The 24,722-nt window shown below is 54.9% G+C and overlaps 1 protein-coding gene across 1 annotated transcript; it reads right to left on the bottom strand.

Moving 5' to 3' along the window:
• Positions 1-55: 55 nt before the first annotated feature.
• On the bottom strand, positions 56-24,221 carry ARRB1 (arrestin beta 1). The gene is made up of 16 exons (XM_060103189.1): positions 24,166-24,221; positions 20,925-20,955; positions 19,113-19,173; positions 15,830-15,874; positions 14,878-15,074; positions 13,461-13,520; positions 12,602-12,669; positions 10,282-10,417; positions 9,330-9,414; positions 8,827-8,899; positions 7,693-7,830; positions 6,382-6,465; positions 5,127-5,150; positions 2,346-2,416; positions 1,516-1,567; positions 56-167 (listed from the first exon to the last, which is right to left on the bottom strand). Exons 1-16 carry the CDS (start codon positions 24,219-24,221, stop codon positions 56-58), a joined length of 1,293 nt encoding a protein of 430 aa, XP_059959172.1.
• Positions 24,222-24,722: the final 501 nt, after the last annotated feature.

Genomic DNA, 24,722 nt, shown 5'->3' with positions numbered 1-24,722 from the left:
CATCCTAGTGCATGAGAGTGGACCTGGAGCTGCCCGGAGGGAGGGCGGGCCCAGTCTATCTGTCGTTGAGCTGTGGAGAGCCGGTACCATCCTCCTCCTCCTCCTTGTCATCCTTCATGCCTTTCAGTCTCTGGCGAGCAAAGTCCTCAAACACGATGTCGTCGTCGCTGGTGGGAAAGACAAGGAAAACGGGTGTGTTTGCAGGGCAGGGAGAGTAGGCTTATCCAGGGGCTGGAGAGCCTGCACAGCCAGGTGGGACCCAGAGGCTGGCCTCTGGGACTGGCCTCAGATAGAAAGGCCTGCCAGGCTGGCACATCTGGATGCCCATCAATGACAGTGGGACCAGCCAGTTGTGGAAATACCAGAGGGAGGCATGAGTTTGCCTCAGGGCTGGAAATTGACCTGGTTCTTGAGGAGTTGGGGTCAAGGGACACATAAAATTGGGGGGGGGGGTCAGTGTGGCTGGGTTAGGGTCAGAGGAGGAAGTTACTCCCACAAAGAGGCCAGGCTACCAGTAGTTTCACAGTATATTCTGAATCCCCCAAGAACAGGCCCAAGAAACCCCATTCAACCACCCAAAGAAAGCACTCCTGTTTTCTGCACAGGAAGCAGTGGGCTTGGCTTGGAAGAGAAAACCCCTTTTCTCCAGGGAAGTGCCAGCTCACATTCTACCCTGAGGGATCTTGGATAAGACAGGGTCTGTGGGGGGCAGGAGGGGGGTAGGCCAATCTAATAGGGGGGCAGAGAAAATGTGGGTGGGAAAAGAGGGTGCCTGAGGGGGTTTCAGGGCTAAGGGCTGCTTCTAAGAACAGTAAGTTCCCTTCTACTATAAAACATGTCCACATAGGCCCACCCAAGGCCCCAGCCCCACAGAATTCAGCCAGCTGCATGGGGTGTCCTAATGGGGTGACTTAAAACCGCATATCCCAAATATCTCCTGCGGGACAAAGGAAGTGTAGATTTGGAGCTGGAGCGAGAAAGCTGCTTGGCCCTGGAGGTATTTCGTGATGGTCGCCCAGGTCCTCCCCCTCTGGCCACTGTCCAGTGACACGACAGCCTTCGACCGCAGGGGAATCCACACTGGCCCTCGGGAGTCAGAAGCAACAAGATCCCCAGAAACTTCCCCTCCCTACGGCCTGATTCCACTGGTTGGGTGAAGGCCAGGCAAGAGAGCCCCAGCCCAGGGCCACAAACCAGCCCTGTGACAGCCGAGCAGGTGCTGTGGATGGACGAACGGACTGACGGACTGACGGACGTGCAAGGACGAGGGAGGAAGACAGACCCCACCAAGGCAGGAGGAAGAGGAACAGGCACCGAGGGTCCTTCAAGTCACATGCAGGCAAGCGGGTTGCTGAAGAGGCGAGCAGAGGCAGCTCTCAGCAGACGGGTTAGACCAGCTGCTCCTCAGGGGGTTAATTAGCATAAATGCAAATAACCAGGTAGCCCCACCCACCTCCCATGGCCCGCCCCCTTCCCCCCCCCCCCCCATATGTCTGCAGGCAGGGTTCGGCTTACGTGGTGTCAAGTTCTATGAGATTGGTATCTACTGGAGCCTCGTTCTCTGGAACTAAACACAGGGCAGACGAGCGCCCATGGGTTATTGGTGAGTGGGCAAGCGGGCAGGTGGGCACAGGTCCCCACCCTGGGACAACTAAGCTAAGATGGGGAGGGAAAGGAGGAAGGGGAGTGGAGAAGTGGGGGCTGGTCCCTGGTCTTGAAAACACCTCGAATAACCTTAAATGCAGGGAGGAGGGGCCAGGGAGGGCCAGGGAGGCCCACAGCTGGCCCAGGGGAACAGAAAAATCTCTGGACCCTGCTCCTTTTGGCACTTCTCCAACACGACTTAGATTCATTTGTTGCATGCACCACTGTCACTAACTCTAATACAACCACTTATTCACATTTTCACATCTCTGAACTTGGGGTATGTTTACAATCAATGGCATTTCAAAGTTTAATTGTGGGAACACTTTTCTTTCTTTGTGGTACATACTACAATGTTTCTTTCAACTGAAACAGTCTTAGGTTTAATCCAGTATCACTTGGAAAAATTATGGGGGTGGTGTGTCCAGGGATCATCTTATCCATACAGCCCCTTCCGCTATGCCTGGATGCCAGACAAGAGCTCCAAGCATGGCCCGTGCCGCTCCCACCACCCCCCCCAGCCCAGAGAGAACAGAGCCAGACCTCTCTGTCTCCTGAAGAGTCAAATGCAAATAGGAGTGTGGGCCTCACAAAAGATCTTGTGAGCTGGGGAAGAGGCGTGACCCTGGGCTGAAGGCTGACCCAGAGGTAGGTGGGGTGATAGGGAAACCCCATCCCAGTGACCCCCAGATTCTGCTCACCTTCCCGATGCGGGGGTTCCTCTTTGGGCTTGGGATGCATTAGGGTGAAGGGCAGCTCCACAGCCACGTCACTGAAAGAGACCCAGACCAGTTGAGCCTTGAATCCAGTCCCAGGCTGTGAGTCTCAATGCCCTGTCACTCTGAGGACTGGGGAGGGTTTTACGGTAGCTCTGGGCCAAGAGGCAGGAAATCTGGCCCCAAGACCCAGTTCCACCACTCTCTGAGCACCAGTCTATCTGGGAGTTGAACTGGGAGATTTCTTCTCCTGACTCCAAAAAACATGGAAACTTCCCCTTTCCTGAGAAGGATCCCTGGATTCCCACGAGCTGGGAGGAGGCACAGGGGTGGGAAAAGGATTGCTCAGGGCAGTGAGTGTGCATCTTGCTCACTGAGTGGCTCCAGAGGTGCCCTGAGTCCCTGCTGGCCTCAAATGGCCACAGCCAGCCCAGCCTCCCCTGACACTGCCCTTCCCAACTTCCCGGTTGGAACTCCTCCCACCCTCACTCTGTCTTATCTCCCAACATCTCCAGGGGGCTCCTGTGAAAGTGTTCAGGTGGCCCTAGCCCCCTGCAATCTCGATGATGCACTGCTGAGGTCGGCTTAATCAAATTCAAGCTAAATGGGCCCCAGGCCCCAGCACTGTCTACATTGTGCACAGAGCCTTGAAGCCGTGTGGGGATGGAAGGATGGGAGCGGTGCTGCTACTGGCTAACGCTTCTGACTGGGCCTTCTCTTCCCTTAGCCCTGATGGACAGAATAATAACAAGAGCAGACACTCACATGGTACTGACTCTGTGCCAAGGAGGAGTCTACATTTTTTTTTTTTTCCAGCCTTGCTGCTCAGCTTGCAGGATCTTAGTTCCCTGACCAGGGATCGAACCTGTGCTCCCTGCAGTGGAAGCGCAGAGTCCTAACCACTGGACCACCAGGGCATTCCGCCAAGGAGTAGTCTAGAGTCACTCATTTAACCTTCACAACAACCCAATGTACAGGCTGGGAAATTGAGACCAAGGAGAAAACGCAGCTTATCCAAGGCCGTATGGCTATTAAAAGAAAGTGACAGGGCTTCCCTGGTGGCGCAGTGGTTAAGAATCCACCTGCCAATGCAGGGGATACGGTTCAAGCCCTGGTCTGGGAAGATCCCACATGCCACGGAGCAACTAAGCCCGTGCGCCACAACTACTGAGCCTGTGCTCTAGAGCCCGTGAGCCACAACTACTGAGCCCGAGTGCCACAACTACTGAAGCCCACGTGCCTAGAGCCGTGCTCTGCAACAAGAGAAGCTAGCCAACGAGAAGCCTGCGCACCGCAACGAAGAGTGGCCCCTGCTCGCCGCAACAAGAGAAAAGCCCGCGCGCAGCAACAAAGACCCAACGCAACCAAAAATTAAATAAGTTAATTAATTAAATAAAGAAATTTAAAAAAAAAGAAAGTTACAGACTGAGGATTCTGACTCCCTAATTCACACCCTTAACCCTGTGTGATAACACCTCAGAATTGAGAAGGTGATTCCACCCACCCTCTTTCTCCACTCCAGACAAAAGCAGCCCTGAAAGCCCCTCCACTCCACTTAGGTGGTATCACCCTACAAGGCCCTGTCAACTATGAGCACCTACAGGCACATCATCTTACTGACTTTGCTGCCAGGGGCCGGTTGAGAGGAGGACGGGGAAGGGGACGGAGGGGTCAGGGGTATAAACTACGCAACCAGAAAGGGCTGTTTCACCAGCCCCACCACTCACTGAGGAACACTTCACATCTTTAAGTCTCACTGAGCTTATCTGGAAAACGGGGCTAACTATACCTACCTTCTAGAGCCACTTCCAGGAGGTGATGTAGGTAAAAGGCTTGGTTAAGCTGTGAAGCTTGTGCCTGCCAGAATTATTACTTCCCCTCAGTAGGAACATGGGGGTTTCATAAGGCTATTGAAACAATTTGGCTTTTTTTTTTTGTTTGTTTGTTTGTTTGCTTTTTGCTTCCAAAGGGGATTGCTTCTCCAGGTTCACTTGGAAAAGTGAGCTATCAAAATGGAAGCTGGTAGAAGACTAAGACTGCCAAACTTCACTAAAGCCATCCAGAATACAGATGGAAGAATCTGGACCTTAACCTTCCACCAGGCTATGAGCAATCAAGGGCAGGGGGTGTATCTGATTCCTCTCTGGGAGCTCAGTCCCCCTCACAAGGCTGAGCTCAAGTATGGGTTCAGGAAGTTCTTACTGAATTACATTGAATTGAATTTCACCTCTCCAAATGGACTAAGTTTTCTTGGGATGAGCAATAGTGGCATCTTGTGACAGGAGGAAGCAAAAGCACTGGGTTTGGGGCACAGGTATTTTTGGAATGCACGTGGATCCAGTTGGCTCCAAGAAGCCTTGTCTACAAAGGCAGATCTCAGGACCTCTCCTTAACAACCCTCAGACAGCAGTTAGTTCTCATTAGTGTGGAAGTTTGAAAGCCACAAAGCCTGCATTTCTCCAAAACATCGTGTAAAACAGACTGATTGGGGGCCACTCCCCAGATAAATGGAGCCAACTTTGCTGTCTGCAAAGGTCCTTGTCACTTGGGTAGGATGGAAGAGCAGGGCGAGGTTTGAAAGGAGAAACTGCACCTCCCCAGTCCCTCTGGAGAGGGTCCTAGTCCCGGCACAGGCCTGAGCCTGGCAATCAAAAGTGACTGCTAAGATTCCTTCCAACCCAGTGCCCGTGATTCTGGACAATCAGGACAATGGTCTCTGGGCCCTTTAGGAAGGTGAGTTGATCAGGTCGAAGGAAGGGACTTTACCTGGATGCAAGATCTCCCAACAGGCTGGGTGGGTCAGAGGAGGCGGGAGAAGTGGTCAGGAGAGAGTTCAGAGAGGAAGAAAACAGAAAGCACGTTCATTTACCACCTCTGTTCCCCTTTGGGGTAGATTAGATCCTGGGACACACTCTACCCACCCCAGTTGTAACTGCTCATTCAGGGACATACAGAGATGTGAGCCCTGCGTGGGGAACTGGAACCCAGGCCCGGCTAAGCCAAACGCCCTGCGAGGGGAGCCCCAGGGTCATGATCTGTAAAGGAGACATAAAAGTTAACCCCTGTGCTGCCTGCCCTGGGGAGGCTGGGATTATCTAATGGCAGAAGGAAGCACTTAGGATTCCCCAAGGGTCCCTCAAGGAGGAGCCTGAGGCAGACTGTGGGTCCTGCAAGAGTCACAGGACACGGGATTTGAGATTTGTGATTCTGAGATGTCCTATAATATATGGTCCATATTACACACTGTCACCTGCACGAGGCATTATTCTAAGAATAAAGGAGACTCGATGTCTAATGCTATTAGCTTTCCAATCTTTTCATAGAAATTTATGAATTATAAAAAATCCCTCTGACAAATTAGAAATCCTAATTCTAGGTTTACAATAACATGTAGGCCCAACATATGGAGAAAAGTGGGAGTTCTTTCTGAGCTTCCACCAGACTATGCTCCAGGTAAGGGAATACGTTTGGTCTACTGCCATGACCCCAGCACCCAGCCTGTGACCTGAAATCAAGGGAGGAGATTTCAGGAAATGTGTGGGGAATTGTCTGGGCCTCTGTTTCCCCATCTGTAAAATGGGAGAGTCGGAGCATCCCCAATCCAACTCTGGAATTCTGAGCTCCTTGAGCCATTTCCCCAGCAGATCAGCCTGGGTATGAGTCGGGGTGGGTGCTGTGCCCTGAGATGTGATGATGGACACGGCACCCCTTGTAGACCCCACAGCACAGACTCTGAGGAAGCTTCCCCCCACCTCCCACGTGCCCAGACTAGCGATGGGGAACAGGAGGAGGAAAAAGAGGACGAAGAGGAAAAGGGGGGAGGAGAGAAAGAGGGGAGGGGCAAGAGAGGGGCCAAAGGCCTCTGAAGTAGAAGAGGGAAAGGGGTGGAGGAGGAGAAAGAGAAAGAACAGGATTCAGCTAAAAGGTCCAGCAAACAGGCAGGATGGGGCAGCGGGTGTGGCCATCAGGGACCTCCCTGCTGCACTTCGGGGTCTGGGCTGGGCTGGGCTGAAGCACTTACCCGCCCCGAGACACCACCAGCTTCACCTTCACTTTGTAGGAAACAATGATGCCCAGGATCTCCCGGTTGGCCCCTTCCCTCAACCTGCAAGGTGACACAGGGAAGTCGGTTCACAGGGCTTGCTGGTGGGCAAGACCCGGCAGGGTGGGGTGCGGTGCGGGCAGCGGCCATCGGTCCCTTTCCTGGCCACTCAGCCGCCAGGTACAGGCAGAGCCCAGTGTGTGAGAAAGGCGAGGTCTGCTCTCAGGGAGCGGGAACTCAGCGCCCTGGCTTCGGAGTCTGGAGTCTGGCTTTGCAGCCCTGGGAACCCCTGCTTCCCTCCAGGGGCCTGAGTCCCAGCAGTGCTGTGCGGAACGGCTCTTCCCGCTCTCAGGTGGATTCCCTCTGTCTCACTCCTGGGCCAGAGAGGAGAGGGCAGTTGGCGGGGGAGAGGAGGGGAGTGGGTACCAGGGAAGACCCTGCAGGAAGTGATGCTTTAATTAGGTCTTGAAAGCAGGTAGGATTTGAGCCAGGGAAGAAGAGAGCAAACACTCCGAGGGGAGATGGTAGCATACGAAGGGGCGGGTGAGACGGCGTTTGGGCTGGAGTGGTGGGCAGCGGTGCTGCAGAGGTGGGTCAAACCTCCAGGAAGGGCCAGACCTCAGCGGGCAGGGCAAGACGGGTCCCCACACCCCCAGGTCTCCACTAGAGGAGGGTGGCCTCAGGGAGTCAGTGGTGACCATGGGACAGGAGTGACCCTATGTTATGGCCCTGGGATCTCTGCCCTCCGGGGACACCCCCACGTGTGGTTTAGCCCAGCTCACCACCCTCAACTCTCCAGACTCCCCAGGCCTGTCCTGATTCATCCTCTCCTGCTAGGCCCCTTCCAGAAGCCACTCCCTTCCTTCCTTCCTTCCTTCCTTCCTTCCTTCCTTCCTTCCTTCCTTCCTTCCAGGCTTGCTCTGCCTCAGGGTCACACACCATCCAACAGAAGACACGACGTCAGAAGCTCCTGCCTCTTGCACGAAGCCTTTCCAGGTTGCCTTCCCCTAGGCAAGCCAGCAGAGCCCAGCACTGACTACGAAAGGCTGGTCGAGTGGTCCATCTTGCTCTCTGGGGCACCTCTGGATAGGGGTGGGATTGGGGGACAGCTTCTCTGGCAGTTCAAGCTCATGAGGACAGGCCCTGGACAACGCTTAGGGAGAAGGTAGCCTGAGCCCACGCTGACACTGGTGGGACCAAGGTGGGTGTGGACCCGTTTCGGGGAAGGGTAGGGGAGCCGGGGGAGGGGGGACATCCAAGAGCCTGGGACTAGGGAGGGTAGGTCCTCACAAGGTGCTGGAGGCCAGGTTCGTGTCCTCATGTTTGAGCTTCCCGTCCAGGGCAAGGCCCCGCTTCTCTCGGTTGTTGGCCAGGAAGGGGGTCAGCGTGTAGACCTTGCAGAATGTCGAGCTGGGCGCCACTGTGTCACTGGGAAGAAGGGGGACCGATGTGGAGATGCCCCCCAGAGCCAACCCCAGCCCAGCCAGGTCACAGAGCCCGGCCCTGCTCCAAGTCCCCCTCCCCCATGAAGGGGCCACATGGGCCAGGCCCAGCTCTGGCAGGGAGACCACTGCCACACAAAAGGGGCACATCTCTACTCCACATGCAAACAGCGATGACTCTGGGGTGATCCAACAACTTCATTCTTGGTCTGTAAACAGGAGCAAGGTTTTAAAAATTCAATGTACTGCTTGGCCCTGTGCTGTTTGGCTAGGATAATTTTTTAGTGGAGACAGCATGGACTTTTTCTTTCCCTAACATATTATTATGAAAGAATTTTAAACATACAGGAAAACTGAAAGAATTGTGCAGTGAACACCCATATACCCACCCCCTAGGTTCTACAATGAAGACCTTATTTGCTTTATCTCATCTCCATCCATCACGTGTAAGGTGTTTGGATTGGTCAGTTTTGACCTGCTTTTGCTCCATCCGCCATCCCCCTTCTCAACAATGAGCGAGCTGGGGTGCAGCAAGCCTCGGAGTCAGAAGAGCCCCAGCTCTGCCGCTGGCCAGCCCCGTGAAGCTGAGCAAGTCACATCTCTCTGGCCCCATTTCCTTCCCTACGTACTGGGGTCAGAAGCAACCCCAACTCAGAGGGCTTTGTGCAATCTAGGTTTCCAGTACAGTGTAATTATTCTCTTCCCTCCATAACCCCAGTCCACTTAGATTCACTAGCTCTTATACTGTCATTCTAGTTTTAGTGGGTCTTTTCCCTGACTGTAGCATGCATTTCCTTATAGCTAAACCAAGTGGATGGTTTCTAAAAGGCTGTTCAGGGTCATTTACACTGAGCGGCAAGGAAATCTGAGGCCAGGCCCTCTGCCAGGTGGAGAAGAGCCACCTGGACCTGTGACCAGACCTAGGGCTTCTCTTTTCCCCACCGGATCCCACACGTCCAAAGCTGGCCTTGTGCTCACTTACTCAGCCTCCTCCATGGCCACGGGGCACTTGTACTGCGCTGTGTTGAAAAGGCAGATGTCTGCATACTGGCGCACTGGGGAGGAAGAGGGAAACAAGGTGGGGGTGAGCCAGGGGTCCCAGGCTCCCCAAGTTGGGGATGTTCAGCCCCAGGCCAACAGCCAGTCCACCAGAAGCTTCTGCAGGAGATGGACCCATCCTCTACATGGCAGCTCAAACATGCCCACTCCTTCCATAAACAAAAATCTCTCCCTGAAGGACAGCCCTGGCCAGAACCCAGGGAACCTAAGAGAAGAGGAGGCTTCAATAGTAAACTCATTACCCCGCCAATAAGCAGCCTGTGTTACCAGCCTCAAAAGCCTTACCCTTTGGCTTAGCAGGCCTTGGGCCTCTCTGTGGGCCGGTAGTTATTTACAAAGCTGTTAGTGAGGGGAGAGCCTTCAGCGACCCCAACCCCTGGAAGGAGTCCCCTTGCCGCCCCCTGGGCCGGCCCTCTGCCCGAGTACCCGAGATCTTGATCTTCTTCACTGTCTTGTTGGTGTTGTTGGTGACGTGGACGTTGACACTGATGGGTTCTCCGTGGTAGTAGATCTGGGAGGTGTAAGAAGGGAGAGGGATGGATGGGAAGACTCCAAGGCTTTAGATGACGGGGAGGGAGAAGAGGCCCCACACACATCTCCTGGGGTTCCCCAGGCCTTGGTCACTCTGACACTGGCCCCAAGTTCATCGGCCACTTCCCACTGATGCCACTGGGCATGTTAAACTTAAGTTCCTTTGTGGGACCTTGAAAGATAATTAAGTTAGAAGGTGATACTCCTGTGTTCCACTCCGGGGTTGGCCACCAGAAGTAACGATAACAGTAATAGTAACGGTAATGAGGGTGAGAGCGGTGTGACCTTGAACAGGTTCTCTAAGCCTCAGTTTCCCCCTCTGTACAATGGAGGGACAGGAGTAGGTGATATATCAAGTCCCTGCTGGCTCTGGCTGCCTGGAATTTAGACCCAGGAGGGTCTGGAAGAAGCAGGAGAAGGGTGGGGAAGGGCTGATGGACTCACTGAGGGAACCTGCTCTGAATCCTCATGGAAGAGCCTCAACTTGCATCTTGGCCCAAGCACTTGCCTTCAGCTGCCCCTCAAGCGGGAGAGGAGGTGCTCACACTTCAAAGGGGGACAGGGGTGCAGGGAGATGGCCAGGACCCAGGACCCTTCAGGAGGTACTCTGACTTCTGAAGTCAATCGCATCCTTCGAGCTCATGCCCCACCTCTGTCACGCCTTTAGTCCCCAAGGGGCTTCTCCAAATCCTCCAACGGAGGTCTCCGATTCCCTGAGCCCTGTGATCCTTGGGCTGGAGGCAGAAGCTCCCAGCCGAGGAGGCCCGGAGGGCATGAGAGAGCTGGGATCTGAGGCTCCAGCCCCAGGGGAGCGGCCCCCACCCCCTGCCAAGCCCGAGCCTCCTACCTCCTTATCCAGGGAGGCCTCCAGATGCAAGGGCTTATCCGACATGAGGAACTGCCTGGTGGTCTCGGCTGTGGGCTGGGGGCCGGGCCTCTCCGGGGCATATTGCACCTTCCGGATGACCAGGCGCACAGAATTCCTAGTGGAGATGGGTAGAGCAAATGATGACCAGAGTCACCTGCCTCCATCCTCTTCCCTTGCGACCCTCACATCCTTCTCTTGCTCAAGAGGCTGTCATGGTTCCCAAGACCTTGGACTCCAGTCCAAAGTGCAGAGTTTGGCATAGGGCCTTGTCACCATCTGGTCCCACTCCAACCTCCTCCATCTTGTCCCCAGCCTCCTCCACTTCTTCACTATGATTCTCGATGGTCTATCTAGTCCTATTTCTGAAGCTCTGCTTATACTGGGTCCCAGCCTATAACACTCTCTTCCAGCTTCTGCCCTCATTTGCTTCCTTCCTCAAGGCCCAGCCAAACACCTGCTCTACCAGGAAACTCCCGAGATCCGCCCACTCTGATCTTCTCCTGGTCTGAATTCCCACCACATCAGAGGACGAACCATCCCATGGCAGCACTTTATGTGGATCTGTGTGTTGGTAGCTAGTGGGACGCTAAGAAAGGGACTGTTGTTTCACTTCCTGCATCTCTTACGTCACCTAATAGTGTGACTTCTTTAAGGACAGAAGTTTTTGTCTACATTGTTCACTACTGTATTCTCAGTATTTATGACAGTGCCTGCTGCCATATAATAAATACCTGCTAAATATTTATTAAATAAAAATATACACAGGGGACAAGGGGCCCATGAAGAAACGGGGCCCAGAGAGGTGAAGGAGTTCAGTGAGGAGGTGTGGATTCAGTCAGGGGAAGTAAAGAGGATAAAGACTCAGTGAGAGGATGGAGGCCCAGAGATGGGATGGGGCTCAATGAAGGTGATGGGCTCAGGGAGGAAACAAGGACACGAAGATTTGGTGAGGGGATGGGGACTCAGTCAGGCAGTCTCCTGTCAGGTGTGCTAGGTATCCCAGCATCCCTCTTTCTCAGATAAGCCACCTCCATTCCCTGAGCTAGATAGCCAGGGTTAAAGTCCTAGCTCTCCCTATACTAACTATATGACCTTGAGCAAATTAACCTCCGTGCCTCAGTCTCCTCATCTGTAAAATGGTGACAACAGCAGGTCCCACTTCTTAGGGTTGCTGTGAGGATTGAATTAGTTCATACATGTCCGTCACTCTGAACTGTGTCTGGTGTCTAATAAGCTCTTGATAAGTGATAGTTGCTATATCATTTTAGTAACTCTGGCGTGGACTTAAAATGTCCCATTGGTGGTAGGTTGAGAGTGCTGGCTCTCAGGGCTGCCTCCTCTTCCCTGCTCTGGTTAGGCCACCTACTACAACCTACAACCCCCTTCCTTTCTTCTGATCTCAGGGCTTAAGAAGAAAAGGGGGACAGAGAAGCAAGGGAGAAGAAGGATCCCTTCTCCCCACACACATAAGCTGCCAGGCTGGAGTTAGAGATGTGCAATGCATCCTGCGACCACCAGGTGGCAAACTCAGCCCGCTCCCGAAGAGGCTGCGGCGCCCTCAGGAGGCAGGGTGCATCAGAGCTGGGGGCTGAGGCCAGCCTCGCCAGAAGCCAGAGCAGAGCCCGACCCCAGGAAGGGGAGGTGTAAGCGCGGGGCTGGGCAGCTCACCCCACAAGTCAGGCCCAGCTATTTCTGGCTGCTAGCTTGTGCTGTCTGTCTGCCCAGGGCTGTGTCTCTCCAGGAAAAGGTTTCCCCTCTCTGACACATGGCTGACCTCCTCCCTCTGCCCTGGGTGGGTTCACGTTCTCCCCTTCACTGCCTTGTTTAGAAGCCTCCGTTGACACCCCCTAACCCGCCACCACAACCTCCTGCTGATGGCCTCCCAGGAGAACTGGGAGATGGGGGTCCAAGCTGGTGGGAAACATCTTGCTCCCTGTTTAAAACAATCTGATTTTTGTTTTTCGTTTTTTTTTTTTCCAAAACAAAATTAAAGGACACGCCGTCTGGAGAGGAAGAGATTGGAGGCAGGGAGATAAGGGAAGTGGGTACAGTGATGCAAAGGAAAAAGCACTGAGGCCTGAGCCAAGGCAACTGAGCCACCTCCCCCAGGAAGCCCTCACAACCTGCCAGCCTTCCCAAGTGCCCTTTGCAGAGTTCCCAAGGCTGGAACGTGAGGCCGCTCCTTGCACATTTCCAGGCATTGTGACTTCTGTCTTCTTCGGACTTTGCCCATCCTGTCTCCCTACCCCTGCCAGCAGGCAGCCCACGCCCAGGCAGGCGGAAGCTGCGCCCTTCTCACCGCTTGTGGATCTTCTCCTCCAGGTTCTCGGCGCAGAAGGCTTTCACTTCATAGTCCACACCGCAGGCCTGTGGGGAGGGGTCACTGACCGCAGAGCCTTGGAGAGGACCGGCTCCCGTGAGCACAGCTTGCCCACCCTCTCATTTAACAAGGCCACTGGATGGGAGCACCACGTTCCCACAGCCTGACCCCCCTCGTCTGACTCGGAGCCCTGCGCTCAGCCAGCAGCGGGGCTGCCTCCCCCATCTGACCTTCCTGCAGAGGTGCTCCCTGACCGGGCTCCCCTCCAGACTCCTGCCTGTCTGGGGGGCTGTCCTCATCACTCAGCAAGGCAGCCACCCAGAAACAACAACAGGCACCTCAGCAGCCGTTTAGAGAGCTCCCCCCGACCTCTGGTGCACAGGCCCTGCACTGGGCGCGTCCCTGCAGCGTCTCACTCCACACTCTCGACCACATGACGAGGCACATCCTACCACCTCCATTTCACAGATGAGGAAACGGGCTCAGAGATCTGAGGCCTGGGCCACTCATGGTGTCACTCCTCTCTGAGCCTCAGTTTCCCCATCTGTGAAACAGTGATGACTGCACCTCCACACAGCGTTGTGAGGCCAGCTGGTTTTCCAGAGAACATTCTGCAGACAACACCGAGGCCAGCGAGAGTGACCCTGGGCACATAACTGGGTGATACCATATCTGCTGCCCTGTCTGAAAAGACTGCTTATCTGAGGTGGGACCAGCCTGGCCTAGAGGCAAGGAGGCTTCTACAGGGAGGGTTCCAGCACCCTCCCAGAGAGAAAGCCAGGGAACTAGAGACACAGTGTCCTGGACCCAGAGAGATGCTCCCTTGGGGGTGACCCACCTTCCCTGTGTCTTCAGGCCCCGGCTGCAACGTCACAGAACAGGGGAGGTTCGGAGCGATCTGTTAAGAGGACGGACAGACCTGTCACATTCACCACTGACCTCTCTGTGTCTCCCACCCCAGGCACCCATACACACATTCATCAGACCAGGGGACCCTGAGGACAGGCCATGTCCCTCCCATCAGACTAGGGAATTCAGGGGACAGACCATGTTTCCCCCATCAGACCATGCCAAGCCACACCCCATGTTAGACCAGAGGCCCCTTCAGTAAAGCCAAGGATTTCAGTGTTTTTCTTTATCTAAGGGTTTAACCCAGCATAGTCCCCACAGAACAAGAGTTGAAAAGGTCTTTCCATCATGTCCACTGTGGTAGGCAGAATGGCCCCCCAAAGATGTCCACATCCCTCATCTCCAAAACCTGTGATAATGTTACCTTAAATGGCAAAAGGAACTTTACAGTGTGATTCAGTTAAGGATCCTGAGATGGGGAGAGTACCCTGGATTATCCAGGTGGGCCTTATCACAGGGTCCTTAACAGTGAAAGCAGGAAGCAGAAAAGACAGAGTGATGGGATTCGAGAAAGATTGGACCAGCCATTGCTGGCTTTGAAGATGGAGGAGGGGTAGGCTAGGGACCAAAGGGTGTGAGTGGTTTCCAGAAGCAGGAAAAGGCAAGGCAAAGAAACAGTTTCCCTCCTAGAGCCTCCAGAAAGAATGCAGCCCTGCTGACACTTGATTTTAGCCCCGTGAGACCTGATTTTGATTCCTGACCTCCAGAACTGTAAGATAACATTCGTGTTTTAATTAGCAGGTTTAATTTTACTACCAGGTTTGCAATGATTTGTTATAGCAGCCACAAGAAGCTAATACATCTATAACAGAGAGGATGGCTCTGTATCCTCTCCCCTTCTCTGATCCTCACAGAAAGCCAGGGGATTTCACTGAATCACAGAATCAGAGTCTGAGAAACAGTTAATTTGAAAATCCAGAATCTTGGGGACTTGGAGTGGAAAGATGGCTGAGCAGGGAAATCCACTACTTGCCATCCTCGTTTGTGAGCTGGGTTGAAGCAGGGCTAGCGGGCAGCCGGTCTGAGGGAGGAGACAGCCTTGTGGTGACCCAGGGGCCAGAAAGGGCTCCTTCTTTCTCTTCAGCAGCCCCCTCGACCCCCCTTTCTCCCACCAATGACCCGGACTCAGGAGGGTCTGGGGAGTAGCACAGAGGTAAGGGTGATGCCCCTGGCAGTGGCCAGAGACACTTACCAGGCAACATAAGTGCCAATGCCCTGGTCCCAGCGTACACTGGGAAACTGGGTGGCATGGAGCTGCTGCCCCAGCTGCCCCCATATGCCTGCCCAGAGGGCTTGCTAGAGGCGATGCTTCTGGAATGGGGCCCCAGGGGCTGGCAGTCCCTGACCTCAAAGGTGAAAGGGTAGGCGTGCTCGCCCAGCTTCTTGATGAGGCGCTCCTGCAGCCGAGTCAGGGGTTTCTTGTCCTCAGGGGCTGGCGGGAAGGACTGCACGTTGGCCACAAACAGGTCCTTGCGAAAGGTCAGGCCCAGGACATCCAGGTCCTCCCGGCCGTAGCGGAAGGCGCAGGTCAGTGTGACATAGACTGTGGGAGCAGGGGGCACTAAGGAGGGGCCTGGGAGGGCAGCAAACACGCCCCCCAGAGCGTGAGTTGCAGCCCTGGGACTGGCCCCACTGGAGGCACAGGTCTGTCCCAGAGCTCCTGCGGGGAGGGCTGCGCTGCCCTTGGGATGGGGTGTCAGGTGCCTGGCCCCTGGGAGGAAGTGGGGCTAACTGCTGGATCGGTTCTGTTCTTCTCCACCCCCAGTGCAGCCCAAGGCATGCGTGGAGAGGGTCTGACAGGGTTGATAGGGGCTGGGAAGGAGCACAGTGGGAAAGAGCAGTGGGAGGGGAAACAAGTGCTGGGTGGTGTCCGGAAGGCTCAGAGTCTTGTCCCACTGCCCGCCCCCACCCCCTCCTGTCCTCCTGCTGACCTTAGACAATCCCTTGATCTCCCCAGGAATCAATCTTCTCTTCTGTACAATGAGACCCTAACTCCTGCTCTGTTTGCATCCCCAGCCTTGCAACAGTCATGATGGATTGATGTAAAAGGGCTCAGGGCATTAAAAGGTTCTCCCAAAATGGGCACGGGCAGGGCCGCCCCAGGCCGGGGGAGGCCAAGGCACCTGCTCTGACGTTGACTGGAGCTGTCGAGGGAAGTACCAGCAGGGAGGGGCAGGGACAGGCTTGTTGCCTCTCTTACTGCTGACGTTCTGCCTGCGAGTCAGGAAGGCCCTCGGCTGGAGGTCATGGAGGAAAAGGAGGCCCCTTGACAGGCTGGGGGTAAGGGCCACAGCTCACCTCTCCTCTCCTTGAGATACTCAGGATCCACCAGGACCACACCATCTGGAGGAAGGACAGAGGGTGAGTAGACGTGACCACTCCAACTTCTGAGCCCCAAACACCAAGTTAAATTTAAACTCAACCATCTGTCTGTCCAAAAGCATCATGAGCGAAATGGGGAGGCCAGCGCCCGGTCGATGGTACCACCATGTTCCCCCTTACGCACCCACCCAGGCTGGCCTGACAGATGCAGCTCACAACTTTGGGCAGATTATTTAACTCTGTTTCTTCATCTGTTAGTCAGAATAATAAGATGGGTCCAAAACCCCAATATCAGGTATACCCTGGAATTCAGAAGTCTTGAATTGAAGAAAGGCCGTATGGTCCATCTTCCACATGTTCTCTAATGTCTTCTGCCAGCTCTGGGGCAACACCCCTTGTCAAACTCATTAATACCTCTGCAGGGAAACGCGAATATTTTCACCAAGAGGGTCACTAAGGTATCGGTGGCCTCCCATCAGTTCAAGTCAGGTTTGCCACTAATTGAATTTTGTGTCAAACTCATGAACAGTTTGGGGCTTGCAGAGCTTTTGGATTTGGAATTAACAGACGCTGTAGTACCTACCTCATAGGGCTCCTGTGAGGACGAAGTGAGTCAGTATGTGTAAAGTGTTAGACAGTGCCTGGCACATGTGACGCCATGGAGGACGTCCCAAGGCCTGGCCTTGGGAGTACAGAGTCCAGCTGAAGACAAAGGATGTTTTCTCTGCCCAGGAGGCCAGAAAGACCGGCTCAGGGGTCACTCCATCACCTGCCCTCCCCAGTCTAACCCACAGCCCCCCCACACCACACTGACCCCCAGAGCTGACCCCTCAGAGGCCACATTAGAAAGTGAGTGCCCGGAGGGCTCCTGGTCCTCTCCCAGTGCTGGGCAGGCCCAAGGGACAGCTGGTCAGGGGATGCCCACCCCATGCCCAGAGCCTGACGTGCATCTTCCCTCCTTTTACCGTGGGGTTTCCTCTGGGCCTGGGTACGAGGGGCTGAGTGGAAACTCAATGCAGAGGGCATCCCAGCAAGGGCACTCCCCGAACCAGGGGTGTCAGGGAAGGCTCCCTGGGGGAGGGGGAGCGGGAGCCAGGTCTTAAGGACAAGTAAAGGTCATCACTTAGGTGACCAAGGGACAGCCCAAGGTGGGCAGTGGGAAGAGCATGGCTCTGAGGCTTGGGAGAGCAGATCCCGGAGGCGTAGGAGGAAGGAGGGCCTGGCCTGACCTTAAACGTCCTGTCTGTGAGGTCAGGGGGCTCGGACTTGCCCCTGAGCTTGCAGGGTAACCAGGGGTATAGTTAAACATGGGGAAGACACAATCAGTTCAACGTTGTGAGGGAAAAAGATTTTCTCACTGTGGGTCATTTGAGCAACTCTGGACGATGCCCCAGCACTGTCTGGGATCTGCAGGGCCCAGCACAGGGCCTGGCATGAAGCAGGTGCTCTGTGAATAACTGTCAAACAGTTCTCAGGGTGCCTGTGTGTGTTAGGGGAGCCAGATCCCTCCTGCCCCTCTCCCCAGTCCCTGTGACCCCGCTGCTATCCTTAAAGGCCAAGGGGTGTGAACAGCCCTGGCCTCAGACAGCCCGTAGGAAACTTCGCCTTGGAGCGGCCACACGTGAACACAGGGATGCTGGCTCCCCGCTTCCAAGTTCAGGGAGGAGATGGAAATGGCAGAGGGGGCAGTGAGCTTCAGAGGACACCAGACAGGGCCGGGGAGAAGAAGTGGGGTGGGGTCGTAGTGCTCCAGGCCAGGAAAGGGAGGGGCCTGGAGTACAGCTGGACCCTGCAGCCCACAGCCTGCTCAGGGACCCCAGGGACTCCCCAGGTCTCCTTCCCTAACGTCGCAAAGGCCTTCCTCTCAGCGAGCTGAAACCTGCCACTCTGCTCTCTCTGCTCCCACCTGGGCTCTGGAACCACAAGTCACTCCTGCCCTCTTGGCCCCAGCAAAGCCTGCAGGGATGTGATGACAGGCCACGTTCTCTGTGAATTTTTCCCCAAGCAACACATCCTACTTTCTTCACCTGGACTTGGCCTCATGTAGTTTCCAGGGCCCATCCTCCCAAACTGTCACCTTCTTTGGCCTCACTCGGGTTTGTCCATGTCCCTCTTTAATCATTTAACCTCTCTGGGCCTCACTGTCCACGTTTGTAAAATAGGGGTCCTCCTGGGCCTCCCTCCCTCAAACAGCTGTGGGAAGAGGCAATGAGATTGAGGTTCTTTAAGGAGAGCTTTGATTCTCAGAATCCTAACTGGGGGTGATTCTGCCCCACAAGGGGATATTCGCAAGGTCTAACAACATTTTTCTTTCTTTTTTTTTTTTGCGATACGCGGGCCTCTCACTGTTGTGGCCTCTCCTGTTGCGGAGCACAGGCTCCGGATGCGCAGGCTCAGCAGCCATGGCTCACGGGCCCAGCCGCTCCACGGCACGTGGAACCCTCCCAGACCAGGGCACGAACCCGTGTCCCCTGCATCGGCAGGCAGACTCCCAGCCACTGTGTCACCAGGGAAGCCCCTAACAACATTTTTGATTGTCATGCTGGGATGGGGGGACTGCTAGTGTCTAAAGGGTAGAGGCCAGGAATGCTACTAAGCATCCTTCAACAGAGAGGATGGCCCCCACCAGCAAAGACTTATCCAATCCAAAATGTCAAGAGTGCTGAGGCTGAGAAACCCTGAACAAGAAAAAGCCCTTGGAAGGTGCCTTCAGCCACAGCCCAACCTCCGGTAAGAGCCCCATGTCAGCGAGGACAGCCTCCATTTTTCCTGCCACCTCCCACCCTTTGCCATTGGGAGGGAGCAGAACAAGGGTTCGGTGAGGCCAGACGGCCTGGGTGTGAATCCAGGCTCCTCGATCTACTAGCTCTGTGACCTGGAGGAAGTCACTTAGCCTCCCTGCGCCTTGTTCTCCTCGGTAAAGCAGGGATGATAATAGCAGTTACCCTCGGTGTTGGGTACATAATAAAGTCTCACGATAACTGGTGGCTGTTGTCATCCTCCTCCTCCTCATCAGGACACCAGCCCTGCTTCTTACCTCAATTCTTCCCACAATTTCCTCTCACAGGTCCCTCAGTTGAAGAGGAAAGTAGCTGCTTGGTAAGCGTTTGCTGACTGAACGCACGTCCTGTTCTTGGTACCAGGCCTCTCTGGAGACCTGAAGGCTATTCCTGGGCAGCTTCAACACGCTCTTCTCTGGAACGAGCCAGGCCAGCCCCGCCTCCCCCCTCCCCTCCCTCTCTGGCCTCCAGGGACTCACCCACGGGGTCCACGAGGTCGATGTGGTCCACAAAGTCCCGCTTTCCCAGATAGACGGTGAGCTGGGGAGGAGAGGCACAGAGGGTGTTAGCAGCTGTGGGCCCCCGCCCTGGAGGAAACCCTGGGAGCTGCCCCTGAAAGCCCTGGACCCAACCGTAGCCCTCATCAAAATCCTAACTGGACTTGGACCTGAGCCCCAGTCCTAATACGAACTAGCCCTTGTATAATTTTTAAAGCACCCGTTCATCCCAAAACCCTGTGAAGAAGTTGTTATTGTTCCCATTTTGCAGATGAGGACACTGAGGCCTGCAGGGGTCTTCATGCCAAGCACCACTGAGGCTGGAGTGGCAGAAGCAAAGGAGTCTGCTGAGAGGGGGTGCTGGGTGCATCTCTGAAAGGACGGGGGGACCCAGAGCAGGGCCAGCAGCGCCGAGAGGGTGCTCTGAACACTGAGCTCTGTGCCCTTCACTGCTCCCGGCCTCTGTGCAGCCTGCAGAGATCCACTCGAAGGAGGACTGTTTTTCCGAGGCAGTGAGTGCCCCACTCGGTAACCTGTCTTCAGGGAAGAACCCCAGAGCTAGAATCCAGAGTGTCATCCTGGATGCTTCCTACTCCTCCCCAATCCCTAAATCCTGACGAGTCTCCCTCCACCAGATTTCTCCATCCTCACAGCCACCCTTGGCTGGACTACACACCAGCTCCTCGATGGTCTGCTGCCTGGAGCCTCCCATACTTCGGACCTTTCTCCCCTCCTTAGCCACACTGGTCATCCTAAGATGCAAATCTAACCATGGTAGTCTGGTCTGAAGACCCTCTAATGGTTCCTCAGTGCTCAGAGGTAAAATGACAAATGAGTTTCATTCCAAATGCCAACTCTGATTGATTGGTAGGGGCTGCCTGGGGCTCTGGGTTGGGAAGAATCCAAGATGCAATATGGGCTCAGCAGGAAAGGGTGAACAGTGATTGGTGATGTCTGCTGTGGGCTCAGAAGGGAGACGTGGGTGCATGTGGTGCTATCTGCCAGCCCAGGCCAGGAGTCCGAGCTCCTAAGCCCGGCCACCTCCCCCTCTCAGCTCCCGCTCCCTCTGCCTCCCTCTTGGCACCCAGACTCCCTACAACTTATGTTCACGCCTTGCATGCCCTTTTTCACCCTGCCTTACCTGGGAATGCATCTTTCCCCACGGAAGCCATCCCTGACCACCCAGACTGGGTCTGCAGCTATACTTGCCACTTTATATTGAAATTACCAGTTTCTGTGTCTACCTCCCGCATCTGGCCGTGAGCGGCACGGGCCGTGCCTTATTTATCTCAGTACCCCCTACCCCGATTCCCACTGGCTCAGCCTATACCTGACATGGAATGATGTCAGTAATATGTGCTGAACTGAGAGGAAAGCAGGATGGAGCCTGGGGCCGTATTAAGAAAGAGAACAGGGCAGGCACTGGGAGCTGCCCCGGATAACAGGGTTCAGTAGAGAGGCTCCAGGGGCCGCTCACGCCAGAGGACTCACCTCCCCCGAGGCCCTTGGCACTTGCTCTAATTACTGCACTCACACTGCAGCCTCTCCGTGATGAGCCGTGCCTCCCCACACCAGGGCAGTGGTTCCCTAAAGTCCAGGAGAGTGGTCTTGTCCCCCTGAGATGGCAAGTTTGCTGACAGGGCCCCTCTCCTTGTAGTCGAGGGCTCCTAAGGACAGGGCTGTGTCTCTCCCTCAGACAGGGTGTGCAGGTCCTTCGCGGCAGTAAAGATGCCGGAAGAGAGGATGAGAGTTTGAGGACAGAGAGGAGCCGGGGTGCGGCTGCTACAGACTCACCTTTCCATTGGGGCTCGCCTTCTTGAACACCCTGGGGAGAGAAAGAGCGGGAAGGCCGGGTTAGCATATCCCGCCCAGGGGTAGGTTGCTGCAGGCTGTCCCTCAGCAGGACCAGAACAAGGGGCCTGGAGTGACTTGCAGGCACCATCCAAGCGCTGGGAGCCGGAACAGTGCCTGGCATGGTGAGATCTCACTCTTTTCCACTGCCATCCCCACCTGAGACGCCATGCTTGCCTTTAGAGGTCCCCTGGGCTCCCTTGACAGCCCCCTCGGTCTGGTCCTCACCCAGCAGGCAGAGGGAGTCTTCCAAGATAGGTCAGACCTGGCCACTCATTTGCTCAAAGTCCTCCCAGCTCACGCAGAGGCACGGCCTTGTGTGTGTGGTTTGCCCTCCCCCTTTACCTCCCAGCTTCACCTCCCCTTACTCTCCCCCATCCTCCAGCCGCAAGCCTGCTTGCCTTTCCTCCAACACACCAGGGTGGTCCCTGCCTCAACAGTCCCTTCCCTGGGACGTTCTCCCCGCACAGATACACTTGCCCAGCCCCGCGCTTTATAGGATGAAGCTTCGCCCTGTGCCTACCCAGTGTTCCCAGTCCTCTCACTGTACTTTCCCTTTTTCCACAGCACTCACCACTTCCTAACCCACTACATAACTGACTCTCAGATTACATTTATGCCTCTCTACTCTGCTAACGTCATCTCCACGAGGGCAGGGATCTTTGTCTCTCTCGTCCACTGATGCGTCCCAAGCACCTAGAACGGCACACCTAGTAGGTGTTTAATAAATCTGTTAATGAATGGTAGGCAGCCAGCACTTAATAAATATTAGTTGAGAGGGTGAATGAATGAATTCGTGAAGGAATCAACTGAGGAACTGAGGCCAGGAAAGGAGGGGATGTGCCCATGGCCACACAGCAGAGCGCGGATGTGGGGTCGGGCAGAGGCATGGTCCCGGACTCCCGTAAAATGCTCCCTCTGCCTTCCAGAGCACACCCTGGGCCCCAGCAGCTCTCTCTGCTGTCTCCCTGCAGCTGGTCTGGGAGCCTGAGGCCCCTCACCTATCCCCCATCATCCAGCCCCAGAACAGCTCAGAGCAATGTTGGGAGGGAGAGAAGAAAGGTAGAGATGGAGACCCAGAGGCAGAGAAGGTATTGGAGGAGGGAGGGGAGGGAGGGAGGGAGAGGAGGGGGATGCTGGCTCTGGAGATGTGACAATAAAGGATGGAATGAGAGATGATAAAACAAACAAACAAGAGAGGGAGAGACAGACAGTCACAGGCAGAGAGAGATGGAGCAGACACAGAGCAACAGAGCAGACCTGCATGCGCTGAGAGCGATGCAGGCAGCCCCAATCCTGGAGGGGCAGGAGGTCCAGCAGGCATCCAGGGCAAGGCGGGGTGAGGCCCACAGTGTCCCAGCGACAGCAGGTCCTCCCAGAAGGGGAGTGGGGTGGTGGCTCTGTGCTGCCTCTGTAGCCACCCCCCATCACTCCCACCCCTTACTTTTGGGGCCCAAGGGACCACTGATGGGTCTGAGCTTGGCTGGCAAGTAAGAGCCTAGCACATCCCTCCCCCACCTCCCCTAGGAGTTCTGGGTTTTTCTCCTCCTCATAAATATTTATCAGTGTTTGGAGTGTGAAGATGCCACACTCAGCTGGGGTATAATAATTGCTAAAGTGAGAAAAAAATACAGATCACACAGTTTGAACTAGCAGCTCCCAAGGTAAGGCCAGACCTGCAGAGGAGACCAGAGAAGTGACAGGCCACAGAGGTCCCAGCTGCTTCCAGAAGCCTCAGTCCACCCCTCAGGAGCCCTGGGTCTGATGGAAAGGAGAGGCCACAGATGCCTGAGGCCAACCCAGTGACCTCTGAGAGGGACTAGTGGCACCCTGGCCACAGGAAGCTGGTGTGGGGGGCCAGCTGGGAGTAGTGATAGTCAGAGAGAGAGGGAGGGAGGGAAGGAAGGAAGAAGCAACTAACATTTTTTTTCTTTCTTTTTTTTTTTTTTTGCGGTACGCAGACCTCTCACTGCCGCGGCCTCTCCCGTTGCGGAGCACAGGCTCCGGACGCGCAGGCTCAGCGGCCATGGCTCGTGGGCTCAGCCGCTCCGCGGCATGTGGGATCTTTCCGGACCGGGGCACGAACCCATGTCCCCTGCATCGGCAGGCGGACTCTCAACCACTGCGCCACCAGGGAAGCCCACAATTAACATTTTTAAAAAGTAGGAACTAGAATTTGTTGAGTGCCCAATTAGTTATTTCTCACAACAGCACTGTGAAATGAGCATTATAACCCTCATTTTACAGACAATGAACTCGAGGTTCAAAGAGATGTAGTAATTTTCCCAGAAACGTACAGCAAGCAAGGGGCTAATAAGTCAGGATTCAGACCCAGTTCTGTCCGTCTGCCTCCAGAGGCTGGTTACTTTCTGTCCAACCCTGCTGCTTTCCTAAAGCAGGTGTTTTAATCAACGTCAGGAATAACAGAAAAGACGGAAATGAGGACAGGAGTTGGGGGGAGAAATGAAAGGGTGAGGAAGGAGCGAGATGGAGAGTAAGCGTGACAAGGGGCAGGAAGCACGGCCATCTCAGCAGTGGGAGATGGCCCACTGCTAACTCAACCAGCCGCCGGGCCACCTCCTCAGGAAGCTGGACGCTGATGGCTTCCTCAGACAACAACAGCTGCAGGCGCCCTCCAGGCTCGTACGCCCTCAGCATGTCTCAGTATTTTTCCCAGAACACTGTTGTTGATCCTTCCACAATCCCATTTCAGAGATGAGAAAACTGAGGCTCAAAGAGGTGAATTATGGCTGCCTGTCTCCAGAGCCCATGTCCTTTCCACTGTGTCCCACGGCGAAACGGTCCCTGAAACAACTCCACTGGCTTCCTGACCACAGTGCTGTCAGAAAAAAGGCCCCTGCAGGGGTGCTTCCAGTTCACCGGGACCCCCACCTGGTGCAGGACCTCAGAGATGGCTTCTGCCTGTCCACTTTGAAGAGCAAGCACAAACACACAAAACTGAGGTAAAAGCCAAACTTCCAGACTGTGGGATGGCTGGGTTTAGTTCATCCCCAAGTCCCGTTTGTACCCCATAAGCCTGATCCTCAGAGCCAAAGCTGGGTCCCATGCAAGAAATACTGGTGGTGTTCTAGCTGATTTAAGACTCTCTGGAGATAAGGAACAGAAACCCACCTAGCAGAGCTCAAGAAAAGGAGAGGGTATGATAAGGAGGCAAAAATCTCACGGGAAGGATATGCAGGCAGGACGCACGGGGGCTGGAGCCAGGAACGAGGAAGCCATCAGCCTCTCAGGCGGCTGCTCTCTTTCTCCACCTCTCTCCCTGGGGCTGCATGTTCTCCCGGCTGCACTGCTCTCTGTGCGGCTGCTACATTGCCTCTGTGGACCAACTCTCTGCTTACTCAGGGCTTTTCTGCCCCTCCATCATTTTGGCTTGCATGTGGCTCTCACTCCGACCCTATGTCTACTCTGCCTCTGCTCAGCTTCCCATGGTTAACTGGCTGAATGGCCCAATTCCAAATCACCAGGAGAGGAAGTTCATTGGTCAGTTTTGGTCAGGTGTCCGATGCCTGGGCCAATCAGCTAGGCTTAGGGTGAGTCATGTGGTCCATCAGGCATGGGCAGAGGAGGGTCTGTAGAGCAGTGTTTTTCAACCCAGGGGTCACAACCCATTAGTTGACAATGAAATCAACTTACAGAGTTGCCACCAGCACTTTGTTGTTGTTGTTTTTTAATGCAATAGAATAAAAGATACAAGCATCAGGTGCAGATGGCAAAGGTATA

Source organism: Mesoplodon densirostris, chromosome 7 (assembly GCF_025265405.1).
Source record: "Mesoplodon densirostris isolate mMesDen1 chromosome 7, mMesDen1 primary haplotype, whole genome shotgun sequence".
NCBI lineage: Eukaryota > Metazoa > Chordata > Mammalia > Artiodactyla > Ziphiidae > Mesoplodon > Mesoplodon densirostris.
Note: the sequence above shows the minus strand (reverse complement) of the source record. Positions and strands in the feature narration are given on the sequence as shown.

Excerpts from the sequence above, each read along its gene's own strand:
- ARRB1 (XM_060103189.1), bottom strand. The coding sequence starts at position 24,221 with ATGGCTTCCTCGTTCCTGGCTCCAGCCCCCGTGCGTCCTGCCTGCATA. Across the intron at positions 15,875-19,112 it reads CGACCTCGTGGACCCCGTGG|ATGGTGTGGTCCTGGTGGAT; the intron begins GTGAGTCCCTGG and ends TCCTTCCTCCAG. Across the intron at positions 8,900-9,329 it reads GAAGAAGATCAAGATCTCGG|TGCGCCAGTATGCAGACATC; the intron begins GTACTCGGGCAG and ends CTTCCTCCCCAG.